The sequence below is a fragment of the Molothrus aeneus genome, chromosome 3, assembly GCF_037042795.1.
Source record: "Molothrus aeneus isolate 106 chromosome 3, BPBGC_Maene_1.0, whole genome shotgun sequence".
NCBI lineage: Eukaryota > Metazoa > Chordata > Aves > Passeriformes > Icteridae > Molothrus > Molothrus aeneus.
The window spans coordinates 7,376,497-7,390,519 of NC_089648.1; the positions used below are offsets into that span (position 1 = coordinate 7,376,497).

At 49.7% G+C, this 14,023-nt stretch overlaps 1 protein-coding gene across 1 annotated transcript in view; it reads left to right on the plus strand.

The window, feature by feature from the left end:
* ITPKB (inositol-trisphosphate 3-kinase B) overlaps nucleotides 1-8,392 on the plus strand; it is a 67,128-nt gene extending 58,736 nt beyond the window's left edge. The window contains exons 6-8 of the mRNA XM_066546200.1: nucleotides 1,904-2,005; nucleotides 3,371-3,442; nucleotides 6,039-8,392. Of these exons, the coding sequence (XP_066402297.1) occupies nucleotides 1,904-2,005; nucleotides 3,371-3,442; nucleotides 6,039-6,254 (390 nt within the window). The 3' untranslated portion in view covers nucleotides 6,255-8,392. The remainder of the gene's footprint in view (nucleotides 1-1,903; nucleotides 2,006-3,370; nucleotides 3,443-6,038) is intronic.
* Nucleotides 8,393-14,023: the final 5,631 nt, after the last annotated feature.

Consider the following 14,023-nt stretch of genomic DNA (forward strand, 5'->3'; position numbering starts at 1 on the left):
ATGGCAGCTGTCAAGCATGGTGGCAGCAACCTCTGGCTGGGCAAGGAAGCTGCAGGAGGCGGGAGCAGCACTAGGGATAGGCTGCTTGGCCTTCCTGAAGCTGAGATTGCCTTATCGGAAAGGCCATCTGTGATTTGTGTTTATTTTTAGGAGCACTTAGAAGTCCATCTCCTTTCTTGGATGCTTTGTGGAAAGTTGTGCTCTTTACACGTGGAATTAGTGCTGTGGCCCTTCTCCAGGTTGATATTGATCATCCCCCTGGGAGAGGGTGGGTTCATTTCTGAGCTGCCACGTCAGGGGCTCCCAGGAGGGACATACAGCAGCAAAGTGCCCTTCCCCCAAACGCCACACACGTGCCACCAGAGCATCCTCAGCAAGGTCACAGCTGAGAGCAGAGATCCCAGCTCTGCAGCACAGTCTCCAGCAAAAAGGTTGTCCCTGACCCCTGCCAATACACACTCTGCCAGCCCTGAGCATTGCTTTTGGACCCTGTGGCAGCACAATGGTCAGGCTGAGTCCAGGGTGATTTGAAGCTGGGTGAAGTCAGCAATTGGTACAAACAAAGCTTTTCCTGGAGTTTTTCTTTTCTATGTTGCTTTTGTTACCACCTTTGTTAATGCTTACACAAAACACAAGCTGGAAGCTGAAGTGTGCTGGGTGATTCATCCCAAACTGCACTTCAGGTGCTGGTTTGGTGGCAGGCTTGCCTTGGGCACTTGACCTTCCCCCATGTTGGACTGGCCACCATGCCCACAGCAAGCCACCTCTCCAGGGGGATGTACATCGCCCTGTGCTGGGCCACTTCCCTGGATGGGTCTGAAACCTCCAGAGCAGGTGATTTCATTGTGCCTTCTTCCTCCCCCAGACTCTGCTCTGCTTCTTCATCCTTCATCTTCCCCAGCCCATAGGATGTCTTTTGGCCTCTGTCCCTTTGCTGTATTGTGTGCAAATGAGCTGTCTGGAGCAGTGGGATGGAGCCCTGCAATGGAGCTGTGAGCACGAGCAAGTGTGGTTTAGAATAGCCCCTGTATCCAGGAAGTGAGATCTGCCTGCCTGTCCCAGGGCCCCTCTGGACAATGAAATGAGTTGATGTAAAAGTCAGAGCCCCAGAAGGACCAGGGAAATGGAGAGGGACCTACAAAGCTGCCCAGAGGTTCAGACAGGAGCCTCTGGGCCAGGGCTGAGTGTTGTCCCTGCAGTGGGCAAGCCATGCCTTGGCAGGCCAAGGATGGATGTGCCTCGGGAAAAGGCAGAGGAGAGCACAAGGCTGCTCACTGCATCTCAGTGCCAGGCTGCTGCCTTGAAGGGTTTGTGATCCCTGGACTATCTAAGGTCCAGTGAGGCCAGATAGCCATGGGCTTGCTCCTTGCTGCAATGGTCCTTAAGGAGGATTTCTCACAGAGCAGTTTTGCTCCTGCTCCTGAGATGTTTTTCCCATCCACGCTCAGTTTTGTCCCATTATGATCATGCTCTGCTGTCCTCCCCAAGCCAGGGAGACAGTCCAGGGCTGGTGTCAGTGCCATTCTCAGCCACAGCAGCCATGGGAAACCATTTGGGCACAGAAACACCAGATACAGGTGGTCTCCAGCCTCTGTTAGCAGCAAGCACCTGGAGAGTTTGTGAGTCTGTGAGGAGAGTTTGTCCACATTGCCAGTGACTTTGGGCAAGTGTTTGATGATGGGGAGTTCTGTTTGCATTGGAGATCAATGCGCTGGGGCTGTGGGATAACTTGGGATGTGCAAGCAGAGACCTGCTGCCTCTGCTCACCCCTGCTCCACAGACAGATCCTTCAGCTGCCAAAAACGCTGGTCACATCCTGCTTGGCAACATGCATGGCTGCAGAGACACTGCTCCTGCCCCAACTCCCTCCCCATCCAACTCAGCCCTGTCCCTTCTTTTCAAGAAAGAGGACGGCACTGTGAACCGGGACTTCAAGAAGACACGGACAAAGGAACAAGTCATGGAGGCCTTCAGCGAGTTCACCAGAGGAAACAGGAATGTTTTGGTGAGTGGGGGATGTTGGGGGTATTGCCTGGAGAGGGCATTTCCATGGAGCCTGGCCTCAGCTCATCAGGTCCCTGGCCTGCAGGGCTGAAGCCTGAGCAATGTCTCTTAAAAAGCATGAGAAATGTTGAAGAGAAACACTATCCTGGTGCAGTGGAGAACTGGGAGGGGACTTGGCTGTAGCAGCGCTGCTTGACCCTAGTCTGAGTCTGAGTCCGCTGAGGATCTCCAGGATTGGCTCCCAAAACCCACTGAGGAGTCACAGCCATGCTCTGTCCCTCACCCCTGGGCTGGTGGTCACCCCAAGCCCTCTCTGTACCCCAGTATGAGTACTGGGGGCTCCCATCCTGCATGGGGGGCTGCCTGTGCCCTTCTTGCAGCAGGGTGATCCTGTGCCAGGCACACTTCACATGGGCAAGCCACAGGCAGCGTTTTCCAAGCTTCCCTAAGTTGCCAGGAGAATGAGAGATCTGGGTGTAAACAATTTACACTAACTGTGTCAAATAACCAATTTGACAAAGCACTCCCATTTTAAGCTGCACTGTATAAAGTTTCCAAGTGCAAGGCTCCAGCTGGAGTGGCCCTTGGCACTGTCTCCTTCAAACTGGCATGCTTGCTTTCACAAGAGTTACCCAGGGATTTTCCTGGATCTGAAGATGAAGTTGCCTGGCTGCATTTTAACCCCAAAAAACTTGGAGCACACATCATGCCATGGCTCTGAGTGGGGTTTCTTGGCCAGTGCATTTTTGTACAGCAATCCCACCTCTCCCCTTGCAAGTGTTTTACAGTGCTCAGATACTTGCTGTGTGTGTGTTTCTGTGCTTGATTCTTCTATATAAACCCCAAAATCAGTGGAGCCCCCTGAGAATGTTTAGTGCCTTCAGCAATTGGCAGGGATGCTCAAACAGGCTTGTGGTTCTTGACCCATGTGCTGGCCATGGTGAAAGCCCTTCTGCCCACGGGACCGGCTTTGCAAAAGTGCTGATAACAGAGTTGCAGAAGGGTCTCGTGATGTGTGACTGCCTGAGTGCTAAAAAGACAGATGAAGTGAAGAGTTGATCTATGAAGGGAGTGCAGGGGAGAGGAAGAAGTAGCAGCTGCTGAACTAGGTGTTCCCACCATGGATGCAGAAAGCACCAGTTCAGCAAAAGCAGATGCTTTCACTAAGTTTTGAAAGCCACAGGAGCTCAGGGTGCTGTAGAAACCAAAAGGAAAAGTGGATCATAAAAAACTCTCCAGAATGAAAGGTCTGTGGGAGGATGCTGGGCATGGGGGTGACTTTCCTGTCTGCCCCAATGCAGTGTTTTTTATGTAGGTTTCCTGCAACACTAATGCCTTGGATTTGGGTTTTTTTTTGTAATTCCAGAACAGTTACCTTAACCGGTTGAAGGGTATCCGCGCTACCCTGGAGACATCCCCGTTCTTCAAGTGCCATGAGGTAATTCTGCTGTTTATATAGATCTGCCTGGAGAGGCAAACTGTTTAATCCTAGCTTGTCCAAGGAGAGAAGTCAAAGTCAGGGGCTGGTTTAATCTTATATCTGTATTTTCATGTGTGTATGTAATACTTAAGTGCAAATATAGATGATAGCATACAATGTTTGTGCATCTGACATGGGCTCAAATCCACTGAAAGCCAATGTTCAAACAGATTAAAAGTGATCTAGGAGGAACTCAGGCTGTTTATGACAGGGAAGATTCCCTAGTGTAAAATCACAGGGGTTTTCTCAGGAGAAATGTCTATTTGAATGCATGTCAGGTATCATTTGGCTGACAGTTGCTCCACATGATCAAACAAGGCTTCAACACAGCCATAAATTGCAGATACCCCAAAAATGCCTTTCCTGAGCTGGTTGGGGCACCACAGTACGAACTCTGCCTTTCAAAGGAATTTCATACAGAAATGAGTGCCCACGATACCAACATTTTCTATAGTGAAGACTCAGTGCTGATGGGAAAACAAGGAGGGAACACTATCTTTTTTGGCCATTTCAGGAACTGAAATGCTCCACAATTTAATGCAATAATTTTGCTGTTACATTTACTTAACAAAACACGAGAGTACTTGTCCTTGTCATGTGTAGTGTAGGAATAAAGAGCCTCATAGGAACCTTTGAATCCTAGGGCTCAGGAGCCACAGCTCCAAGAGCCCACTGTCCCTCATCCAGAGGCACCTCAGCCCCAGCCAGACACGGAGAGTCCTGCCAGGAGCCAAAGGCAGATGAGGCCATGCCTCCTGGTGGCAGTGCCTGGAAGGCAGTTGGAAGGGAAATGTCAAAACTGAGGGTTTCAGGGCAGTTCAACACAGGAAACAAAATTCTCCCTGAAACTGAGTGCCAGGGTTTCATTTGAAAACACAGAAACAAAGCAGCCTTTCAAAGAGGGTTTGAAAGGAGTTTCCACTCCTTAAAAATTAAAAAGCAGCAGCTTTGACTTTCCATCCCACTTTGAGATGAAGCACAGCAGAAGGTCTGCCAAGCTCTGTGTCCCTCCATGAGGCCCTTGCTGAGCAGGGCTCCTCCAAGGAGCTGCAGGGGGATTGAGCAGTCCAGGACACACAAATGAGGAATGTCAGCAAAAGGCTTTTCCTTAAATTTAGAATGCTTTGTCCTGGCCAAGACAGAGGTTAGCAGGAGGAGAGCTAAAGATAAGCATTTCTTGGAAATAATACGCATCTCTGGACCTTGGACGCTTTCCCAACACACTGGAGGAAAAAGTCTCCTGAAAAATGTAAATTCATAACAGTTTTTGCAAACACTACGTGCATCCTGTTCAAAACCCTTGTCTAAAGGCAAACCTCAGGCTAAGCCCTGCTGATAGCAGGGATGTGGGAGTCCCCAGTAACATCTAGTGCTGCTGGTCTGGAGGGCTGACACCAGCTGGGTTCTCTTCCATGTAGCTACACACCGTAAGGGGCACTCATGGCTCTCAGTGCTCTGCATCACCTCTGCTACAGCCCTTGCACTCTGGTCACCAAGGTCCCTATTTGTGACATAGGGGCAGGTGAGTCTGTAATTCACCAATTCACTCATATCAGAATTTGGAAAGCAGTTTTCATTTGGAACAGCTCTGAAATCCACCCATTGGTGCTTTTCTGTATAAGCCCCCGCTAAAATCTTCTGACTGGAAGAAGAGATTAAGCAGAAGAGCATGATGGTGACTGGCTTGATACTAATACACATTTCCTAAGCACTGGGAAGCCACAGCAGAGCTGCTGCTGGCTGTCAGCCTGGCTGGGACTGTGAGCCAGGGTGGGTCAGCATGCTGAGCTGCTGAGCATCTCTCTGCTTTGTGTGTGGTGACCATTGGGCTTGTGGGGTCTCATCCCACTGCAACAGGCCTTGAGACTTTTGCTGTCAGAGCCCAAATGCACCTCTTGGCTTCCCTGGTCTTGCCCAGGCCACTGCTTGCTGCAGGATTTCCCCCAAGGTTGTTCAGGATGGATATGAAGGAGCCATTCAAAGCCGATGCAGCCAAGTGAACTCAGAGAAAAGGAAATCCATGCAGCTCTATACTTTGCATCCCCAGAGTGCTGTGAGTGCCAGGAGGATATTCTAGGGGCAGTCTGGGTGTAGTTCAATGGTGTTTGAAGCAGGAGACAGCAGGTTGCAAGTTACTTGTACTTGGAGTGTCCCCATCCCTGCAGGGGTGTCTGCAGGATTGGTGAGTGCGAAGAGCACAGGCTGATCACAAAGAAAAAAATCCCCATCTGAAGGTTGAGACAGTTCATCTCATTCCTTGCTAAGGGACCTTAGCCCATTTTCCAAAGTGACATCTTTATCTTTCATGCCCATGTTTTTCTGATCCTCTCCTTCTGCCAAGACCTGGGATTTGTATGAGTAAATCAGCTTGTCCAAGTGTCCCATTTGCATGTGCAAACACAACCGGTGGCACACAGAGCTTGCTTTTCCTCATGCAAAATTGCAGCAGCATCTCTTGGAAATGCAGCCTGACTGAGGCAAGGTGTCTAAAAGCCCCAAAGAGGGCTGAAAATGAGCAACAGGTGCACCACTAATTGGTCTCACCTCTCCACAGGTAATTGGGAGCTCTCTCCTCTTCATTCACGACAAGCAGGAACAAGCCAAAGTCTGGATGATTGACTTTGGGAAAACCACCCCACTGCCAGAGGGACAAGTTCTCCAGCACAACGTGCCCTGGGTGGAAGGGAACAGAGAGGATGGCTACCTCTGGGGGCTGGACAACCTCATTCAGATCCTGACAGAGTTGTCCCAGAGCGAAGACTTGCATTAAAGCTGCGCATCCAACTCTGCCACTACCCCCCAGCCTGCCCCCGACTGACTCTTCTGAACTGCACTACAAGACACTTTCCAGCCCTCGCCCTCCCTGTTTGAAAGCTATACTCTCCCTATTTAATGTGTTTTTGTTGTGGTTTTTTTTAGGTTGTCTTGGTTGTTTCCTCCCCCACCTCCTGTAAATAGAGAGCTAACCTGCCAGAACAAAAGCTGAACTTGAAACCTTGGCTTTGCAGAGTCAGTGGGAGCAGGTGGCCCGGGGCAAGGGCATGCTTCGCCTGTCGTGCTTTTGTCTCTTGCTCAGCCTGATGTTAAGGGGGCTGGTGGAGGAAGGAGCCTCTTCCTTCACCGGGATCATCCTGAAAACACTCAGTGACCATGCCCGGGACCCTCTGGCAGTCAGAGAGTGTGAGCGAGGTGTGGAGATGGTGAAGGACACTGTAGTGGGAGCCCTTTGGTTGTCTCTGCCAGCACCTTTCAGCCCAGGGAGCTGGCTGTGCCAAGTCCTTCAGAGAGCTGCTAGAAGGGCAGATTTGGGGTTTAATTTGTGTTCAAGACATCTTGTAGAGGTTGCTGTTATTTTTGAGTGGCACTGGAGGGCCAGGGCTTCCCTCCTGCTGCAGAGCCATGTAGTCAGGCACAGGTATTTGCCATGGCCAGGTGCTTCCCACCCACATTACCCATGCTGAGTGCCCTGGTGAGCAAAACTTTGGGCTCCTCTCTAGAGCCTCAGCTCCCCCGCTAGGAAATGCTTCCAGCCTGCCTTAGCTGGGGTCTCCAATCCTCCCTAGCTGAGAAAAATAGCTCATAAAGGACTACTATGAGACCTAAAGTGGCCATCCAGGTCGATCAGTCTTTTTTGTCAGCAGCTGAGCACACGTGTAGCGCCACCAATGCTCACACCTAGCCCAGGGCGACCCTCCTGCCTGGAGCATGTCCATAATTTCCATCTGCATCAGGTGAAGGCTCACAGCAGCAAGGCAGCACCCAGCTTAGACACCTTTGGCAAAGCAAAGCTGGGATCAGACATCCCTGTGCCTCCCCCTTTTTCCACAGAGCTGCCTGTGGCTGTGCTGCTGGGGCCATGTGAGGGCCCCTGTGCTCCTGCTCCTGTGAAAACACCCAGTTCCCTGTTTAGGGTGGAGGCTATTTTTTAACTTCCTGGAACATTTGAAGCGAGCAGTGGCAGGGCTGCTGCACCAAAGGTCATCCCTGGAGAGGCTGGCGGGGAGGGGAGTCTGCGGCAGCCCCCGCCTCGAGGAACCTGCAGCACAGGGGGTGGTGCAGGAGCTTGGCAGCCATGGATCCCTCACTCCCCTGCTCCATCCATCCATCCCCAAACCCACTGTCCCCTCTCACTCCCCAGGAGCAGGGCTCCAGAGCCCCTCTGCCATAGTTTGATGGGTCCAGCACCCAAGGAGGAGACCTCCCTTGCAGCAATAAGGAGGAGTTGGCCACTAAGGCATCTGCAGCCAAGCCTCTTCCCCAAGGACTGAAGTTTCCTAAGGTTTTTCTCAGTTCATAGCTCACCAGACAGGTGTCTTGTGCTTATCAGATGCCATTGTAAATGGTTGCACTGTTTTAGCTCCTTGCCAGGCTTTCTAGACTAGCCCATGTGGAAGTGCCTTATAGACTTTGCCTCTGTTCCATTAGTGTCATGGAAAAGGTTGGTTTTTTTTTTTTTAAGTTATATTTATTTTCATCCCATTTTAATTGCACAAAACACTAAAATGTAATGCATGGAATATTTTTTTTTAAACTGTGTTTTTTTAGTTTTTAAGCCATGCCTTTTCCAACTTTGGAGAAAGGGTGTGAACAGATATGCTATGTAGCTATGTACCACTTACTGCTGTACTTTAGCTTCGAGCTGCTCTTATATATGTACGTTATTTTTTAAGCCTGTTTATAAACCAGATCCCTCGCTTTGTGGCTTCAGAAGAAGCAGATTGTTGCTCTCAGATGTCTTATGCTTTCCTGGAGGCTGGAATGGTTGCTGTGAGGGATTTTCCCTGCTCCCACCACACCTCTTGGTCATTGGGTAATACAGAAGAAAAATTCCAAACCGGTCTGGAACACCAATGCACAGTGCCTGTAAAAAAGTCCTGTAACATTGCAAATAAAGGCATATGAGAAGCATTCCCCTGGTGTGCAGTCAGTGTCTGCCCTGTGCAGCTTGTGGCAGCCTTGGAACAGCCTTTCATGTCCATGGCTGGGGGGGAATCAGGCTCCAGCAGTGCTGCATAAAAGCAAGAGTAGGGAAGGACCCTGTGCTGGGAACAGATCCTGACAAACAGGAACTGGCTCTGCAGGGAACAGGGCAGGAGGAGAGCAGAACTGGGGCTGTGGGAGGCCCAGGCTCAGTGGGAGCTGCTTCCCAGAGAGGCCTGAATTCCTCCATCCCCCTTCTGCAGGGAAGGCCACTGAAGGCAGCTCCAATTTTTTTTGGAACGTGTTTGGCTCCCACTGAGTGGTTTCTGAGTACCACCCTGTGATTCCTGCTCTGGAGAATCCCAAAGCACCCAGGAGAATCAGAGCTGCTTGGCACAGCCAAACACTCCCCCGGCTCCTCTCCCTCTCAGCTGCACTGTGGGCAGGGCCAGAGGGTTTGGACCACAAAAAACCCCAGGTTGTTTCTGCAGGGAAGAAGGAATCAGGCTGTAGAGCCTGAAGGCAGCTCCATTCCCTCCTGGCTGGTTGTGCAAGCACAGGACAGCAGGAGCTGTTCTAGCACAGATGTGACTAAAGCCAGATTTAGTGCCCTGACCCTCAGGAGCAGCCCAGCCTGGGGACCAGACCTGGCTCACCACGGATCCTCCAAAAGAAACTGCAGGAGAAACCCTGCAGTGTGGAATTTGGAGACTAGAAACCTCTTGGTCTGAGGCAGGGCTGGCAGGACACTGGATGTGAGGCTGCTGCCTGTGCACCAGCGGTCTCTCCTGGGCTGTGGGAAAGCAAACAAGTTTCCTGTCTGGCTGCTGAGCTCACTCCAGCAGAACTGACAGCTCATGATTTACTTATAGGTCCAGTTTTTGGGGTCTCTCTGGTCTGTGACTCCTCTTCCTAGCTTCAGAGGAAAACAAAAACCTCCAAAACTTACCCAGCTGCACCCTAAAATGCAGAAACAGAGAGTAAAGGCCCTGTTCTGTGAAAACCTCTCTTGAGAGTTGAGGAAACACCATGACATTGTGGTGGAGAGTGTGCAGAAAAATTCACAGTGCCAGAGGCTTATGTCCAGAAAGGAGACAGAGGAGTCCTGTAACTTTATTTGAGTAAAGGGAATGGCCATGGGGCATTTCCCCTGGGGTCTATCAAACTGTTGGAGGATGCAGCTTCCTTTTTATCCTAATTTCCTGGTCACAACACCCTCTTCCTTTCCCAATTGGCTTAGGCACTTGGAAGGTACAGACTTCCCTACTGCATGTCCCCCTCTAATATGCACATCCCTCCTTTTTTGTATCTATAACAAAGTAACATTCATCATTCCATTCAGTCTTTGTTCTTCTTCTTCTCCAAGTTCAGGAATTTAACATGGCCTTGGTTTTGCAGCATTCTGCGTCAATTGGCAACATTTTCTAGTTTCTCCCATTCCTCCCCTATCTGTAAGTCTCTGGCCCTATCTACAAGCAGATTTTCATGGTCTGTAAAGACACATTCCTCCTATTCCTCTCAAGAGGAAAAGGGAGTAAGTCAGGAGAAGAAGCCCCTTGTGGTTGAGTGCTGCTGATCCTAGGGTTTATCAGAGGATTGGGATGGGCCATGGCACATAGCAGCACATGGCACAGCAAGAGCCTGACTTGGCCTCCCTGCCTGGCTTTACTGCACCCCCAAAGCAAAGCCCACAGCTCCCTGCCACCTTATGCATCAATAAACTAATTGATTCATAAACCCAATATAGAGAAGAGGGGCCAGGATTTACATTATTGCAACAAAGAAAGCTTTACACCTTGCTGAGGTCTCTACCCTTCCAGAACAGAGCACCTTCAGCAGTGCCAGGGGCTGTAAGGTCATCTGTTCAGGCTGCAGGTAGGGAGGGGCAGCTCCTTTCCTTCAGTCTTGTCTGATGGGGCACTACTTGACAGAATGAGCCTCCCATAAATCCGGGGGTGCTGGGGGCCAGCTGGGCATTGCAGCCTGAGAAAATGCAGGACTTGGTGTGGTGGTTGACAGGGATCAGTGTGCTCAGTCTTGATCCCAACACAAGCTGGTGAGGTTTTGGGGGTCTCAGGAGGGATTTTACCCCTAGCATGGGGTAAAATCCTTCAGCCCCCAGCCTGAAGCCTGGCAAGAGCCCCAGGACCCCCATGTCCTCCTGCCTGTAGGAGGACACAGTATGGGTAATCCAGAATGTAATCTTATCCCCCAAAGAGTTGCAGCTGGACCCTATTACTAAAGATTAGGAGCAGGCCAGATGATAACAGGCAACACCTGTAGCCAATAGGAACTAGTGGCATAAAAGAGTGGATTGGTGAGAACTGGAGTCAGATGGCTGCTGCAAGGACCAGGAACAGTCAGTGCCTAGAGGAGCTGCCTAGGAGAAACATCGAGGAGGTATGAAGCTCTGAGGATATAGAACCCTTGTACCATAATGATAAAAGAACTGTTGATATATAGTAACATATAAGACAACAAATGTGGGGTGGACGCGGGCTCCTCATGGCGCTTCCCCCGCGGGCCGGGAGGCGGCGCTGTGCCCTCGGCGGCGGGCAGGCCTCGCCTCACGGCGGGAAGGGCCCCGCGCCTCACGGTGTGCGCCCCCAGCGCCGTTGCTTTGAGGCTTTTTCTCCACCTCTGGCGCTTTTGGGGTTTGGGTTTCGCACTACGAGCTGGGGAGGTGGTTAAAATTAATAAACCCTGCGCTTTCTAGCGGCGGCTCCATCCCGGAGCCAGCCTGAGCAGGGCAGGGGGTGAAGGGTTCATGTTGCCCGCATCTCCTTTGTGGGTGGTTTTAGGGGTGAGAGTGTGAAAAACGCCCATCGCTTGTTTTTAAAATTTTAAAAGTTTAGTAGTAATAAAGCGGTTATAAAAATAGTAATATAATTAGAGTAATAAAAATTTGGATTCGGACAATATGAGACAATAAAAACAAAGAGTTATGGACAGTCTGGGTGCCTCTTTCTGGGCAAAATCAGCCCGAAAAAGGACACCCGTTAACAGAGGATTAACCCGTAAAACAGCAGCCTGTTGCATATTCATACACCTCATCCATGATGCATAAATTCCATTCAAACACAGGATTCGGTCTGGTCAGTGTCAGCTTCTTTCTCTGAATCCTAATGGGAAGAAGTTTGTTTCTTCTGATAGAGAGAATTATTCTTCTGATAATTCTTTTCCTCTGAAAGATTGAGGTGTCCTGTGGCTGCTATCTCAGTGCAAGTCCTCCCTTTAAAAAGAGTATCTTACATAGCATAGTTTCTATTTTAACATTATGCTATAACCCTAAAACTATATTTAACACACTACTTGAGAAAATTAATACAGCATTACTTTCTAGCATAACACATATAATATTCATTTTAATATTTGCAAAAAGCTAATCATAAAATACACATTTTTCACAGGCTCTATCCTGGAGCCAGCCTGAGCAGGGCAGGGGATGAAGGGTTCATGGTGCCCACATCTCCTGTCTGGGTGGTTCTAGGGGTGAGAGGCTGGGGAAACATGTCTCTCCTCCCTGTGCCAGTGCAGGGTTGGAACCCCCCAGCAGCCCCAGCCCCTGGGGACAGCTTTCCTATTCCCACTCTCATTTGAGTCTGCATTTTGTTCGCTCCACTGCCCTTAAAAAAATACAAATTTGTTCTTTGTTATTGTGAAGTGTAAGAATGAAAAATTTAGAAACCCCTTGGGAACGGGAGAGGTGGGCAGGGCCCTGCTATAGCATCAGCTGGTTTGGTTTGTCTTTTGCCATGCAGTTTAGAAGTCCATGGAAGTGGTCCCACTATGCTCCTGCAGTCCTGGGGTCCCAGTCATGACCTGCTATGCCCAGGGCCACACTTCACCCCCAGAGTGGGGCTGTGGACACAGCTCTGCCACATCCTGCACCCCCAGTGCCTGACCCACCATGAGTGATGCCTCCAGCAAGGAAGGCTTTATATGGGGATTTGTCATGGACATATTTTATGAAAAGTCTTTTTGTGCTAGGATCTTTTCTCCTGAGAAGCTGAGAGGCCTCAGAAATGACATGTAAACAATAATTATCTGCTGCTGTGGAATGCAACAGGTGCATCTTTGATTGGTCTCATGTGGTTGTTTTTAATTAATGGCCAATCACAGTCCAGCTGGCTCGGACTCTCTGGTCAGTCACAAGAGTTCATTATCATTCCTTTCTATTCCTTGCTAGCCTTTTGATGAAATCCTTTCTTCTATTCTTTTAGTATAGTTTTAACATAATATATATCATAAAATAATAAATCAGCCTTCTGAAACATGGAGTCAGATTCTCATCTCTTCCCTTGCCTTGGGACCCCTGTGAACACCACCACATTTGGTGCCCTGTGTGAAGGAACATTGCCAAAGGGATTTGCTGCCTCTGGGGGCTGTTGTTGCTTTTATACAGTCAGGTGTTCTCTGTCCAGCTGTCTCAGCAGTTCCTGCTGCTCTCCAGGATGGAACTGTGCTTCCACCCTGAACAGCCAGAGAGCATAGGAGAGCTGCTGCTGGTGCCACTTAGAAGAGAAAGCCCATGGAGGAGGCTGCTGAGTGATTCCAATCTGGGACAGCCCTGGAGGAAACTGGGAAATTTTGGCACCCCAGCAGCTCATCCCACTTCTGGCACTCTTGCACTGCCTGCTTGGGGCTGGTTTTTTGTGACTTTGTGCCTCCTACCATTCATTTGGTGTGTATTAACAATGCGAGACCTGGGGCCAGCTGCCCCCTGTCCACGTTGCCTGGTGCCAGGGTGTCCAAACACACCTTCCCTAGTGTAGAAACCTAAGATTTGAAACCACCAGGACGAAGGAGCGCGAAAAGAAATAGAGGCACAAAATTATTTACTCAAACACCTGACCAGAGCCAGGAAATAAAATGAAATACTTTAATTTCTAGTGACTGACCTCTGTGTCAGAAGGGGCTTTTGCTCCAAGGTGGTTTACATGCTGCTTTCTGTGGCAGGAACCCCAGGACTTCTGCAGGGACACACACACACAGAGATCTGCTCTCTTGTAGCAGTGGGGTTGGCTCAGAGAAGGGAATGTGAGAAGAATAAGCAGCAGGAGTCTGTAGTAGCAAGATAGAGATGCTACAGATATATTTCCCCCTTTGCAAAAGATCTGTGGCTAAAAAAAACCATTTCCCACTGGCAGCGTGGTATCTTTTTCTGGTGCTAAATTCACGTTTCATCTCTTTTTATGCCTCCAAAACAGCGAGGGGAGATGGCAGGGCCCGTGGGTGGGCTCTGAGGGGTGCCACGTGCTCCCTCCCACCATTCACCAGCCCCAGGCAGGTGCTGCAATTGTGCCCTGATGCAACTGCCACGTTCTGCATGTGCCCAGCGGCTTTTCCCATGGGAAATGGCTCTGCAGGAAGGCTCGCAGGCCCTCTGGGTTACAGGGTGTGAAAAGTGCATATTATATGGCTCTATGCAGATATTTACTACGTGGATTTTTGTTGTATTGATTAGTAGTGCTGCATTAACATTTTAATAATATCATAAATGTAGTTTTGTAGTTAAAAGGTAACTTTTGTAGTCAAAATAGGAACTATGTAAGCAGGATATTTTTTAAAGAAAGGAATGAGGTACTCGCACCAGATGGCAGCCACAGGACACCTAAA